Genomic DNA, 15,941 nt, shown 5'->3' on the forward strand with positions numbered 1-15,941 from the left:
TTACCATATTCAACCAGAAGAGGACGACTCTTGACATGTCGGTGAATGTAATCTGCGCACCTTGGCCAAGTAGATACTATGACACCCGGCCTCTGTCTTAGACCCTAAGTGCATATTCAGACCCCTCGCTTTCTTCACATTTTCTTACTCTGAAGCCTTGTGCTAAAATCATTTACATTCATTTTTCCATCGTCAACCTGAACGCAATACCCCAGAGGGACAAAACCAAATCAGAATTTTTTACATTTGTGCAAATTTATTAAAAATCTTCTTCTTCTTTCGGCTGTTACCGTTAGGGGTAGCCACAGCAGATCACCTTCTTCCATATCTTCCGGTTTTTTGCATCTTGTTCTGTCAACCCCATCACTTGCATGTCCTCTCTCACCTCACCCATAAACCTTCTCTTAGGCCTTCATCTTCTCCTCTTCCCTGGCAGCTCTATCCTTAGCATCCTTCTCCCAGTATACCCCTCATGTCTCCTCTGCACATGTCCAAACCAACACAATCTCGCCTCTCTGACTTTGTCTCCCAACTGTCCAACCTAAGCTGACCCTCTAATGTCCTCATTTCTAATCCTGTCCATCCTTGTCACACCCAATGCAAATCTTAACATCTTTAACTCTGCCACCTCCAGCTCTGTCTCCTGTGCCACCGTCTCCAGCCCATATAACACAGCTGGTCTCATTACCGTCCTGTAGACCTTCCTTTTCACTCTTGCTGATACTCATCTGTCACCAATCACTCCTGACACTCTTCTCCACCCATTCCACTCTGCCTGCACTCTCTTCTTCACTTCTCTTCCACACTCCCCATTACTCTGTACTGTTAATCTCAAGTATTTAAACTCCTCCACCTTCACCAACTCTACTCTCTTCATCTTCACCATTCCTCTGACCTCCCTCTCATTCACACACATGTATTCTGTCTTGGTGGTCCTACTGACCTTCATTCCTCTCCTCTCATATCTCCACCTCTCCAGGGTCTCCTCAAACTGATCCCTACTATCACTACAGATCACAATGTCATCAGCAAACATCACAGTCCAAGGGGACTCCTGTCTAATCTCGTCTGCCAACCTGTCATTCACCATTGCAGATACTGTTTAGAAAATTTATTATAATGTCAAACAGTAACTAGTACATCACCTTTATTTCAAGAAACAGCCGGTCCAAGACCAGACCAGAGTCTGCAGCCCACCGGCATTGCCCAAATACCCTAATGGCCTGTCCGCCCCTGGTCCCGGGTAATGCTCTGGCCACGCTTGCTTCCATGGTCCTTCCAGCATGGTGGTGCCCCAGTCAGGTAAGAGTCTCAGCCGCATGCTACAATGTTTAAAAAATAAAAAGATCAAAAATATATTTTATTCCTAGTGACCTGTCTCTGGATGGTGGAAAACGGACTTCCATCCTGCTCGTCTCCTCGCTCCCCTCACTTGCTGATCTATAGTGTTGTTTAGTATGAGCAAGTAACAGTGTCTGCGGTGGGTTGGCACCCTGCCCAGGATTGGTTCCTGCCTTGTGCCCTGTGTTGGCTGGGATTGGCTCCAGCAGACCCCCGTGACCCTGTATTCGGATTCAGCGGGTTAGAAAATGGATGGATGGATGAAGTAATAGTGTTAGGGCAATATAATCGTGGTGGACTCTGATGATAAGAACCCTGTCATTTATCAGATATGTCTCTTTATTATATCTATTTCCCCTTGGGATTAATAAATCTAATCAAATCTATTGTATCCCTTTTCATATCTGTCACAAATCATGGTGCCGGAGGGTGAGGACGTGTTATGAATGTCATTGAATAATGACACTAAGGGCCCTATAAACTCTGTATTAATTTAAACAAACAAACAATCAATCAAACAAATAAATAAATTCATTTTCCAATAGTGGGTGGCACGGTGGCGCAGTGGGTAGCGCCGCTGCTTTGCAGTTAGGAAACCTGGGTTCACTTCCTTGATCCTCCCTGCGTGGAGTTTGCATGTTCTCCCCGTGTCTGCGTGGGTTTCCTCCTGTAGTCCAAAGACATGCAGGTCAGGTGGATTGGCGATCCTAAATTGTCCCTAGTGTGTGCTTGAGTGTGTGTGTGTGTGCGCCCTGCCCAGAGTTTGTTTCATGCCTTGTGCCCTGTTTTGGCTGGGATTGGCTCCAGCAGACCCCCGTGACCCTGTAGTTAGGATATAGCGGGTTGGATAATGAATGGATGGATGGATTTTCCAATAGTTTTTTAAACAAATACAGCTATCTAATGAGGCAGCACAGTCAGCCAATTCTTACTGAAACAATCCACTCAGTAGCAGTACTCTCTAATAATATATATATATATATATATATATATATATATATATATATATACTGCTCAAAAGAATTAAAGGAACACTTTTTAATCAGAGTATAGCATAAAGTCAATGAAACTTCTGGGATATTAATCTGGTCAGTTAAGTAGCAGAGGGGGTTGTTAATCAGTTTCAACTGCTGTGGTGTTAATGAAATTAACAACAGATGCACTAGAGGGCAACAATGAGATGACCCCAAAACAGGAATGGTTTAACAGGTGGAGGCCACTGACATTTTCCCTCCTCATCTTTTCTGACTGTTTCTTCACTAGTTTTGCATTTGGCTACAGTCAGTGTCACTACTGGTAGCATGATGCGATACCTGGACCCTACAGAGGTTGCACAGGTAGTCCAACTTCTCCAGGATGGCACATCAATACGTGTCATTGCCAGAAGGTTTGCTGTGTCTCCCTGCACAGTCTCAAGGGCATGGAGGAGATTCTAGGAGACAAGCAGTTACTCTAGGAGAGCTGGAGAGGGCCATAGAAGGTCCATAACCCATCAGCAGGACCAGTATCTGCTCCTTTGGGCAAGGAGGAACAGGATGAGCACTGCCAGAGCCCTACAAAATGACCTCCAGCAGGCCACTGGTGTGAATGTCTCTGACCAAACAACCAGAAAGACTTCATGAGGGTGACCCAAAGGCTCCATGTCCTCTAATGGGCCCTGAGCTCACTGCCCAGCAGCATGCAGCTCGATTGGCATTCGCCATAAAATACCAGAATTGGCAGATGCACCACTGGTGCCCTGTGCTTTTTACAGATGAGAGCAGGTTCACCCTGAGCACGTGACAGAAGTGAAAGGGTCTGGAGAAGCCATGGAGAACATTATGCTGCCTGTCACATCATTCAGCATGAGCAGTTTGGTGGTGGGTTAATGATTGTCTGGGGAGGCATATCCATGGAGGGTCACACAGACTGCTACAGGCTTGACAAAGGCACCTTGGCTGCCATTAGGTATCAGGATGAAATCCTTGGACCCATTGTCAGACCCTATGCTGGTACAGTGGCTCCTGGTGCACGACAATTCCTGGCCTCATGTGGTGAGAGTATGCAGGCAGTTCCTGGAGGATGAAGGAATTGATACCATTGACTGGCCACCACACTTTCCTGACCTAAATCCAATAGAACACCTCTGGGACATTATGTTTTGGTCCATCCAATGCCACCAGGTTGCACCTCAGACTGTCCAGGAGCTCAGTGATGCCCTGGTCCAGATCTGGGAGGAGATCCCCACAACACCATCTGTCATCTCATTAGAAGCATGCACCGATGTTGTCAGGCATGTATACAAGAACACAGGGGCCATACAAAGTGCTGCGTACAATTTGGAGTTGCTGCAATTCAATTTTGGCAAAATGGACTAGCCTGCCACATCATTTTTTCACTCTGATTTTTGGGGCGTCTTTGAATTCAGGGCTCTGTAGGTTGATCATTTTCATTTCCATCAAGCGATGTGGCATCCTTTCGTTCCTAACACATTACCCAGTCTATATCAGTATAGATATCCAGGAGGATTTCTTTTTCCTATTGAGATCTGATGTGTTTTCAAAGTGTTCCTTTAATTTTTTGAGCAGTTATATATATATATATATATATATATATATATATATATATATATATATATATATATATATATATATATATATATATATATATATATATATACTGTATATGACAATTATAATATACTGTATGTAACAATTTCAAAACTATTCCAGTCCTTTAGTCTCGATCCTGTGGGACAATACTGCGAGCTAGCACATGGGGGCGCTAACAGTCATTCCAACCAATTCCAGTTCCATTAGCTCTCTTAACTGAAAGCACTCCTTTGAGTTATAAACCTTCACACCCCTAGGGGGCGCCCACCGTTCATACAGAGTTACGTGTTGTGTATTCTGATCAGTCCTATTACTCGACTCTGTTCGCTGCCATCATGTCTGATGTGTTGCGATGTATGTTCACTTCGGGGTCTGACCATCCAATTAAGAGGGGGCTACGCTTGCAGCATCGGGGCAAAGACCCTCGACCTGAAGTCTTTATGTCAGGTTAATGAAAGTTAATTTTGTATCATGATTGCACGTATAATTTGGGGTTGGCATTAAGAGTTACTTAAGATGGACATGGAAGGGCTTTGGCACACTAATAGAACTGATAGATACCCCCCACCCAAAAGAAGCCCCGGCACACAAATCCCTGGCCGTCATGCTCACCAGCGCTCCCTGCGGATGACGAAATACAAGTGCTAATCCTGCTGCTTCTCTTCCTGCGGGCAGGCAGCGAGCCCGGGTGGGATGGCTGCCAGCCGGGATTTTGATGGAACGTTTCGGTGATGGACAGTCGAGTTATAACAAAAGAGGGCAGAAGCCGCTCACGGGGATAAGGGGGCCGTGGCGTGAAACGTGCCAGAGCTCGACCTTTGAGTGTAAATGTATGTAATTAGGATGTGTCTTATGAAAGGCGCTATATAAAATGGGTTTTCATTTTTTATTGTTGAAGCCGTTTTCCACAACCACCCAGAACCCCCCATAAACTGAGCAGAGCGAGTAACGCCACCCACGACTGCCAGGCCGTGTGGGTTTTGGCAGAAGAGGCGCACGGCTGTTATTTGAAGCCGTCGTCAGCGCCCGACCACCGACAAGCTGCACTCCCAGAGCGCTGAGCACGAGGCCATGGCTTCAGTCAATTGTTTAAGAGCCCGATGGAGTCCGACAGGACTCTGGCTATGGAGAGCCCCGACGGAGCCAAGAAAGCAGGAGAACATCAATCACCGGGACCGAGAGGAACGGGCGCTCGAGGAGACAACTCATAGATGTCGACACTCGCTACGGAAAGAGGCGAAACCGCACTGAAGGACGCCGAAAGACTGATGGACCACACAGGGCTTTGAGAAGAGGGCAAGACGGGAAATGGGCGGGCGTTAGTCTATATAGTGCCTTTCACAATGTGTGTCACCGTGCATGATACGCCTGAATAAAGGAAGAAGGAAAGAAAAGCAGACCTGACCAAATTAAAAAAGGACATGATGGAGCTAAACAATATATAGCGACTATTAATAGGAGATCAACAGCGCATCGTTTTATATAGTGCCTTTCACAATGGACGTGCATAACACATAAGAATAAAGGAGCAGTTAGAGAAAAGGCTGATCTGTCCGAGCTAACAAAATATTATAGCAGTGGTTCTCAACCTGTGGGGCGGGCCCCCCTAGGGGGCGCGAAGATGTGAAAAAAAGAAAACAAGAATAAAAAAATATGAAAAAAACATCAGTTGAAACCAAAACAAATTAACTTAAACTACATTCTGATACTAGAGCAATAAACATAGAGTTAGATAAATGTCGATAAAAGTTAAGTAGGTATAATAAAATATGCATCTACATTTTAAAAAAAAATGTTAGCGGGGGCGCGATTAAAACTGTTATGAAAACTCGGGTGGCACATACTTAAAGGTTGAGAAACGCTGAATTATAGGAATACATATGGATGTGTAATAAAACAATCCGATTTGTTTGTTGCACATGGTTCCTTTCACCGTGTGTGCCAGCATGTAAAACGAGCCTGAAAAAAAGGGTCCGTAAGAGAAAATCAAATCTGGCCAAACATAAAAAAATGAAATATTGTCACTCCGGAATACACAGACGAAGAGTAATGGGAAGTAACCAGCTCTTCGTTTTATATAGTGCCTTTCACAGATGAATAAAGGAGCATTTAGAGGAAGGCTGATCTGTCCGAGCTTTAAAAAAGTCACAGCGCTGCTCAGCAATACACAGGGATTTGTAATAAAAACGAATCTGATTTTTTTTTTTTTTACGTTATATAGTGCCTTTCACCGTGTGTGCATGTAAAATGAGCCTGAATAAAGGGGTCACATAGAGAAAAAAATAAATCTGACCAAATACAAAAAAGTACACGATGAAGCCGAGGAATATATTTAGACTTTTAGCAGGAAATAAATAGCGCTTCGTTTTATATAGTGCCTTTCACAACGGACACAAACACACATAACACAAGAATAAAGGAGCAGTTAGAGAAAAGGGTGATCTGTCCGAGCTTAAAAAATATCATAGTGCTGCTCAGGAATACATATGGATGTATAATAAAAAAAAAAATCCACAAGTTTTTTTTTTTTTTTTGCTTCATATAGTGCCTTTCACCTTGTGTGCCAGCATGAAATAAAGGGTCAGTAAGAGAAAAACAGGTCGGACCAAACATAAAAAAATGAAGTATTGTCACTCCGGAATACAAAGACGAAGAGTAATGGGAAATAACAAGATCTTCATTTTATATAGTGCCTTTCACAATGGACACTAAATATGAATACAGGAGCAGTTTGAGAAAACGCTGATCTGTCTGAGCTTAAAAACGTTACAATGCTGCACAGGAATACATCTGGATAATAATCAGATTTTTTTTTTTTTTTTTGCTTTATATAGTGCCTTACACCGTGTGTGCCAGCATGTAAAATGAGCCTGAATAAAGGGGAATGAAGTGTTGTCACTCCGGAATACACAGACGAAGAGTAATGGGAAATAACAAGCTCTTCATTTTATATAGTGCCTTTCACAGATTAATAAAGGAGCAGTTAGAGAAAGGCTGATCTGACCGACTTTAAAAACCGGGGATGTGTAATAAAAATGTCCGATTGTTTTTTTTTACTGTATATAGTGCCTTTCAAAATAAGTGCTAGCGTGCTAAATGAGCCTAAATAAAGGGGTCAGTTAGAGAAAAAGCAAATCTGACCAAATACAAAAAGTACAAGATAAAGCTGAGGAATATATGTGGACATTTAATAGGAAATAACTAGCTTTTCGTTCTATATAGCGCCTTTCACATTGTGTATTACTAGCATTCTTTAAAGGCTGACTAAGGAGTAGCAAAAGAAAATCAGGTTTGACTAAACTTAAAACAGACGTGATGTAGCAGAGTGAAATATATAGGAAATACACATCTCTCACTTTGTTATATAGCGCCTTTCACCCTGTGCATTAGCATGCATAATAATCCTAAATAAGCAGAAATAAAAGAAAAACAGGTCTGAGTGAATATAAAAAAATGAAACAATTCAGCGGAGGAATACATTGGGCGCTGTAACAGGAAATAACCAACGCTTACTTTTATATGGCGCCTTTCACCATTTATATTAGCATGTAAAATAAAGTAAAGAGTAAAGAGCAGTAAAAGAAAACCAAATTTAACCGAACGTGAACAGAAAATTATGTCGCTAAATGAAATATACAGGAAATATCTAGCTCTCTCTTTATGTTATATAGTGCCTTTCACCCTGTGCATTAGTATGTAAATTAAACCTGAGCAAGAAGTAAAAGCGAAGCTGATCTGTTCAATACCAAAAAAGAAAGGAATAATGTAGTTGAAGGATTTGTAGAGACTTGCAATAGGAAATTACCATCTTTATTTTGTGTATATAGTGCCTCTCAAAGTATGCATTAGCATGCAAAATATGATTACAGTAAAAGAAAAACAAACACAAAAAGGTAAATGATGTCGCGCGTGAATGCATTTCGGCTTGAAAAAATATACATAAACAGCTCTTTATTTTATATAGTGCATTTTGTATAATAACCCTGGACGGGGAGCTTTTAAATAAAAGTCAGATCTGATTGAACTTAATAAAAAGAAAATATTTAGCAGGGGTGTATAATAAGAAATAACTGAGACTTCATAATGCGCATTTAATACATGTATGTATGTATAATAGCACTGAATGGGAGGGCGGCACGGTGGCGCAGTGGTAGCGCTGCTTCTGCGTGGACTTTGCATGTTCTCCCCGTGTCTGCGTGGCTTTCCTTCGTGTGCTTCGGTTTCCTCCCACAGTCCAAAGACATGCAGGTTAGGTGCATTGGCGATCCTAAATTGTCCCTAGTGTGTGCTTAGTGTGTGGGTGTGTTTGTGCCCTGCCTGGGATTTGCTCCTGCCTTGCGCCCTGTGCTGGCTGGGATTGGCTCCAGCAGAACCTCGTGACCTTGTATTTGGATATAGCGGGTTGGATAATGACTGACTGAGTGAATGGGAAACTTAAACTTAATACAAATACATGATTCAGCAGGAATTTACAGAGGGGTGTATAATAAGAAATAGCCAGGACTTACTTTTATATAGTGCCTTTCACAAAGTGCATTTAGTATGAATAATAACCCTGAATGAGAACCACTGAAAGAAAATCAGATCTGATTGAACTTAATAAAAAAGAAGCGATCAAGCAAGGAAATTAAAAAAGGATGTATAATAGGAAATTGTTGACACTTCATATAGCGCCTTTCACAATGAGCTTGCATAATAAGTCTGAGTGAAGGAGCAGCACACGAGACCATAGATGTGCCCAATGCAAAAAAGGAAGTGATGTAGCTGAAGGGGATCTCTCGAGCCTTTTAACAGGTAATGCCCATCTTTATTTTATTAGTAGTGCCTTTCACACCGTGCAGCTGAAGTACGAGGGTTATATTCTAACTGTCTTATCTGTCCTGATGTCCCCCGTCCCCCGTATGAATGTGTTACGTCAGCTCGTTTGTAACTGCGGTGCGAGAAACAATGACTGCCCCTTTTTGTGATCTGCACGAAAGAAGAGCAACGTGAGGCGATTCGTTTCTTTGGTTTGAGGGTGTGCCCGGTGCCCATATTTATCGAAGACTTTGTGCGCAGTATGGAGAGAGGGTTTTGTGTTTATGAATGGATAGACAAGATCAAGGAAGGTCGCACAAGTGTCAGCCATGAAGAAGAATGAGCCGGATGCCCGTCCACGACAGATGACAAACCCGAACGCGCACGTGATGATGCCGTTGAACGGACGAGTGACAGCAGATGATGTGGCGGATCAGCCTGTGCGATAATCCACGACAGACTTGGGTTTCGAAAGAAGCCCTACGAGGATGAAGATTCACGCCTGATGAAGAGATGGAGACAGCGGAGCGTTCGTGGCTCGCAGCTCAGCCTAAAGCCATTTTTTTTTTTTTTGTAATGAAGGAACACGAAAGCGTGTTGACAGAAGGACAAAGCGTATCGAAAAAAGGTGGGCTGGTGTCGAAAAAGGATGGATTTGACTTGATTAAAATAAGTTCTGCATCCGGAGTGCGGATAATTTTTGAACTCACCCTCGAAAATAATGGGGGATGCAATAAGAAATAGCCGACACTTCATTTTGTGTAGCGCCTTTCAAGAATGGCATTAGCCTGCAAAAATAAGCCTGAGTGAGGAACAGTAAAAGAAAAGGAGATCTTACCTAAGAGACGATGAAACCCCAGGGTATAGGAGACTTGTGACAGAGAATAAATCACCATCCATCCATCCATCCGCTTGTCCATTCATTCATCCATCCATCCATCCATCCGCTTGTCCATTCATTCATTCATCCATCCATCCATCCGCTTGTCCATTCATTCATCCATTCATCCAACCTGCTTATGCAGGACAGGGTCGTGGGGGAAGCTGTAGTCAATGCCAGCAAGCATCGGGCACAAGGCAGCAACAACCCCTGTGCAGGCAGGGCGCCAGTCCATTGCAGAGCAGACACACAATAACCAGTTGGCAGAATGGAGCAGGCTGGCAATGCCATCTAGTGGGCTGAATCGTACAGCTTGCACAGCATGGAGGGGCTTCTAGCGGATTATAACCGTGTGTGTGTGTATTGCCTATAGTGTCTTTCACCAATCAGCTGCCTCCATTTTAAGCAATGCCCCTCAGCAGTCAGACCCCATCGTAAGGCGCTACACGGACTGCGCAATCGTTCAACTGAAGTGCCACCTGGTGAAGTGGCTTCCACACGGTGGGGACGAGGTGAGACCTGAACTGGGCTCCCTGTGGTTTCCAGTCCAATTCCAACATGACTAGATCTCACCCAATATAGTTATGCACATGCCATGACTACACCCCACTTCTGGTAGGCGTTCTGGGGGCATGCAGAGACTGTGGCCCTCAAAATGAAACTGGCGTTCAATGACGGTACTGGCTAGAGGACGAGTAGTGGCTCGACGGTATCCTTCTTCATTTGTGCACATTGAAGACCACCCTAAAGAATGAAAGCAACAGAATCCTATAATGCAGCGGTTCTCAAATTGTGGGGTGCGCACCCTGGGGGGGCGCTGAAGCTGTACAAGGGGGGCATCGAATAAATGAACAAGACATCAACATTCATTTTTTACATTTTTTATTTCAAATTTAAATTTGCAAGCATATAATCACAACGAATGCGTTAAAACTAAAATGAAAACGAAACATTTCTAAAGCATAGATCTAATGACTAATATGTGCCAGCTTTAAAGTCCACAGCCTGTCCAGGTTTGGTTTGATATTCGAGATGCGACACTCTGAGCTCCTTTTCTATTTGAAGTTTGTTTCTATGACGAGCGGCGCCGCTGCTGCTGCTTTTATAGTCGCGTATTTTCAATCCAGAAAGTTCGAGACGTATCGGTATCTGTCGCGAACATCCGGGTAACAGTAGATCAGGTGATAAAGCGGCGCGACTGCACCACATTGGCAGCGTAGCCAATATTGCCAAATTGAGTTCAATAATTTACTGCGTATTGAGTTATTTTCATGATGCAACAGCGGTATAATATTTGTCGGACGAAAATACGTTCGTCTCGCGCAGATTGACTTCATCGGTCTCCTAGTTTACGAGATTTTTAAAAATTAAAACATATTTAATCGTTTCTATACATAAAAAGAAAACAATTAAATAAGAATAAATAATTTATACTTTGTTTTTGGCTTTAAACAATTACTTTTGTTTTTTTATTTATTTTGACTTGATTAAAATAAGTTCTGCATCCCGAGTGCGGATAATTTTTGGACTCACCCTCGTAAATAATGGGGGCATGCAATTACTACTAAAAACCACCCACGGCATTTTAACAGTTTATTAAAGCACTTAAAAAAAATAAATTGCAAATATTTCATCGAAATTAGCCGAACACATGCAAATCTTAAGGAAGTAAAAATGATCGGATACGGCGACACCGCACGAGTATCATACCTTATAGTTGTATCAGGGGTTATTCTCATCTATCTTCTGTTATGCAGGGGGCGCAGAATTATTCCAGGTAGAAAAGGGGGGGGCGCGAAATACGAAAGTTTGAGAACCGCTGCTATAATGTATACAATGTAACATTTATTAAATTAATGGGCACGGCCATCAGCAGTGTGTCTGTCTGTGGAGAGAGTGTCGTCCTCGTCGAGAGGTTTACTGACCTCGGCAGTGACATTCATGTGACTCTGGTGACTCTTCCTATGAAGTCAGTAGACGGATTGGGAGAGCATGGGGGGTCATGAGGCCACTGGAAAGGGGTGTGTGGCGCTCCTGATTTCTCTGTAAAAGGACGATGGTCCACGTCTTTAGAGTCCTGGAGCTTCCTGTTTGCGAGACATGGACGTTATCCAGTGACCTGTGACGAAGACTGGACTTGTGTCTCTTTGGAGAGTCCTTGGTTCCCGCTGGTTAGACTTTATGTTGCTAATGGGGTCCCAAATGAGGCACATTGTGAGTGAGGGTCAGTTACGGCACTACGACTATGTGGCGTAATTCCCCGAGGGAGATCCGGCTCACAGTACCCTCATTGTTGAGGACCAGGCCAAGGGGTCGCCCACATAACACCTTGCTGTGGCAGGAAGAGAGGGTCATTTCCGGAGGGTGGGCACTGGACCGCATGTCTGTCTAGAGGGGTTGCCAATCAGAATTTCAGGCTGTTTTGTCATGTGGTGGGTGCGGCAATGTGCTGAATACCAGTGCATGCCCCCCAACCTGACCTGACCTGACCAGACTTGCACAATGAGAATTTAACAAACGCCAAGCGGTATGAGGAACAGAACTAACTTGAAATATCCCACGTCAACTGAACTGAGCAACTCGGGGGGTTGGATTGGGATAAGGTGCTTCTATAGAAGAAAATTTCAGACACAAGCATCGGTGGGCTTTGCGCCCCTAGGAACCAAGTTACCCAGACTCTCCTCTAACATTTCAGTAACGATTGGCTGCTCTGATGCTGATCTTTCAGATCATAAAAAAGGTCATCACGATAGCAACTGATGAGAAGAATTCAGAATCCATTTCAGAGCTATGGTATTTGTGGGTTCCTCTCGAGGGTCTCTAATCAGCACATCCTCGTCTCAAAACGGGCTTACGTGTCGAGTTTGGTGTTTTTCCATCCAGCTGTTTTAGCCCTGGAGAGTCCTCAAGAAACTATGACACACAAAGAGACCCACACACACACTCATCATCAAGATATCAATATTTCCGGTATCAGGGGACCCTAAAAAGTCGACAACCGGAGATCGAAATTTCTGACCGATCTAAAGCTTTTGCTCCTCCCCGATAGACAATAGGTTATGTGGAGCGCAAAACAAAGGAGGTCTTTATTCAATATAGCGCATAAACGATTTTGGCCTCTCAGAGCCACCGACAAGCGCAAATCACTTTTTTCTTTATGCAGGGGTACAAATAAAGGAGGTGATTAAGAATCAGGGCTACAAAATTAATCTGCCGCCCGTTAACTTTATATAGCGCCTCACACAATACGTTTTGACCTTTTCATTACTTCTAATTTGGCTGACACTTTTATCCGAGGCAGCTTGCAACATCTGAGATACAACTGGTTTCGTTTCTTTTGTTGTTCCCATTGGAGCGCAGGCAGGTGACGTGACTTGTTCGGGGTCCCACAGTGGTGTCAGTAGTGGGATTTGAACTCCCAACCTCAGAGTATGAAGTCCAAAGTCTTGGTGACTACGCCACAGTGCCTGCCCTATTCAATAATACTTTTCATATGGCACCTTTTAGCAGGTGAGTTAACCCTCAGGATTTTTTTTTCACAAAAGTAGAATCTCTGACTTTATTGTGAGGTATGCAAGAAAACTCTCAACGTTGGAGGGATTGAGGTGTTTTGAGGGGGCTGCTTAAAAAAAATAAAGTTAACTAACAGAAATCTGCATACCTTTGACATTTTAGGAAGCTGAATCCTTCTACAGCAGCAACACAGTTTCCAACCACATGGGGGCGCTCCTCTGAGACCGATTCACCCATTTCACCCCCACTAGACGAGGGCCTGATGACCCCCCACCTGCTGCTCCCCGACAGCCTGAACCAGCTGGAGGAGTTTGGCCGCCAGAAGAAGATTCCAAAGAAACATCACCGGCACCACGGGCGCCACCGGCAGTTCAATGACTTGTGGGTGCGCATGGGGGAGAGGTATGTGTGCAATACTGGGTCTGTCCACAGGAGGGCTTGACATGGAGTTCAGTTCACTTTTTCACATTCATTAATATAAGCAGCCCACCGACAAGACTTGAGCTCACACCCGTATCATTACATTGGCTATGTCAGGTCCAGAGTCACATCCTGGGCAGCTCAGCAAGGAACTGACTGCTAAAAGACGCAGTAAAGTGCAGGCCACCCTTTAGTGTCACCAAGTCTATTAACTAGCAAAGGGTGACTCTGATGAAGAGTATTGTTGACTATCAGTCAATCTCTTCAAGACGAGGGGGCTGTATGGTGGCCATGCACTGGAGCAGCTCTGTTTGCTCAGTGTCAGGAGAATGGAATGTGTGTCTTTATCCAAGTTCTGCTTCATCAGTCTGCACAACCGCTGATCAAGTGCACATGTCACCGGCTCTGATTTAGTTATTAATATTAAGATTATTATTTGCACAATTCTTCCTTCTTCTAAGGGCAGGAACTTTTCATTTCACATGGCTAAAAAGTAATTCAAAGTGTGTCCAAATGATGACATAACAAGCAACCCACCCACCTCAGGTCATGTGACATAAGAAACCTGCCCACCTCAGCTCATGTGACATAACAAGCAACCTGCCCACCTCAAGTCATGTGACATAACAAGTAACCTGACCACCTCAGGTCATGTGACATAAGCAACCTGCCTACCTCAGGTCATTTGACATAATAAGCAAGACTCCCACCTCAGGTCATGTGACATAAGCAACCCACCAACCTCAAGTCATGTGATATAACAAGTAAGCCGCCCACTTCAGGTCATGTGACATATCAAGAAACCCACCTACCTCAGGTCAAGCAGTGTGGACCTCAGCTACCTCACAATGGCAATCCTAGTCATTTAAGGAGGTCCCACCCAACTTGCAATGGTACTCCCAGCTGTGATTGATGACTCCACCACTCTTATTTGTGCACACATTCCCTATCCATCAGTCAATGCCATTCATAGCCCCGCTTCTCACAAATGACATTCCTTCCTGTGCCAGCTAATCCAGTTCACCTCATAATGACATTCCCAGTTGCTCAGAGCTATCACACCCATCTCACAATGGCAACTATACAACTATACATTTTGAACTTTCCCAAACTTCAGAATGACCCTTCCAGTTGTGCTTGATGCCCCCTCCAAACTTTCAACTGCATTCATACCTGTTGCAAGGTGCCCCTGCCCATCCAGCACTCCCAGGGCAATCCCACCTTCATTACGATGACAATTCCAGTGGATAGCACTACCCATCTATCAATTGCAACCCCACACCAAGTCACAATAACACTCCCAGCCAAACCAGATGACCACGCTCACTTCACAATGGCACTCCCAGCCATTAGGTGTGGTCTCACCCACTTTCTACATTTTATTAATAGCTGTTCAGAATGTCCCGCCAATCTCACAATGGCATTCCCAGCCAAGCACGATGGCCCTACCCCATTCACAACAGCTCTTTCAGCCATTGGGTACAGCACTGCCCACTCGCCAAATGGCATTCATTATCATGCACAGTGGTACCACCCATTTCATAATGACACTCCTAGCTGTCACACTTGCCTCAAAATGGCACTTCTAGCCATTTAATGAGATTCTGCCCACCTTCCAAATGGCATTCATCACCAAGCAGAATGGCCCCATGCATCTCTCAGTGGAACACCCAACCATTCAGTTCAGTCCCACCCACCTTGTGGTGCCACTCCCAGACAAGCATGACAGTTATGCCCACTTAACAATGGCTGTGCCATCCATTCAGAATGCTTCTGCCCACTTTGCAAATGGTATTCCTTGTCAAGTAGAGTGGCAATGCCCATCTCCCAATAGCACTTCCAGTCATTCAGTGCAGTCCCACTCACCTTGTATTGACACTTTCAGCTATACAGGCCGTCAATGACATACACATTTATGTAGGGTGGCACCACCCACCTCATAATGACACTCCAAAACACTTACATCAGCCACAGCTACCTTACAATAGCAGTACTAGTTGTTCAGTATGATTCCAGTAGCTTAGTCTTGGCACATGCTGGCTGTTCCTACCCATCTGCCAATGGAATTCATAGTCTGGGTGGTCCTGCCCAGCATAAAATGGCGCTTCCAGCTGTGTATAAAGGTTCCACCCATTTCCAAACAGCACTCCGGCCATTCAGTGCAGTGCAACTTCCACCTACCTTGTGATAACACTTCCTGCTGTCAATCATACTCAGAGTCATAAGGGGTGGCACCACCCACCTCACAATGACATTCCAAATCATTCAATATGGCCCCTCCCTCCTTGTACTGGAAGTGCCACTGTTAACGCTTACCGCTCCCAACCAAGCAGGGCGGCCCCGCCTACCTCATCATACTCCTCCCTCCCGTGATCACATGATCACAAAGCCCACTTCAC

General features: G+C 44.2%; 1 protein-coding gene across 2 annotated transcripts in view; it reads left to right on the forward strand.

The window, feature by feature from the left end:
* Positions 1 to 15,941, forward strand: part of trabd2b (TraB domain containing 2B) — a 385,425-nt gene that overhangs the window by 365,291 nt on the left and 4,193 nt on the right. For both annotated transcript variants that reach the window (XM_039735542.1, XM_039735543.1), the window contains exon 6: positions 13,285 to 13,524. In XM_039735542.1, coding sequence (XP_039591476.1) covers positions 13,285 to 13,524 — 240 coding nt within the window. The remainder of the gene's footprint in view (positions 1 to 13,284; positions 13,525 to 15,941) is intronic.

The sequence above is a fragment of the Polypterus senegalus genome, chromosome 14, assembly GCF_016835505.1.
Source record: "Polypterus senegalus isolate Bchr_013 chromosome 14, ASM1683550v1, whole genome shotgun sequence".
NCBI classification, from domain to species: Eukaryota; Metazoa; Chordata; class Cladistia; order Polypteriformes; family Polypteridae; genus Polypterus; species Polypterus senegalus.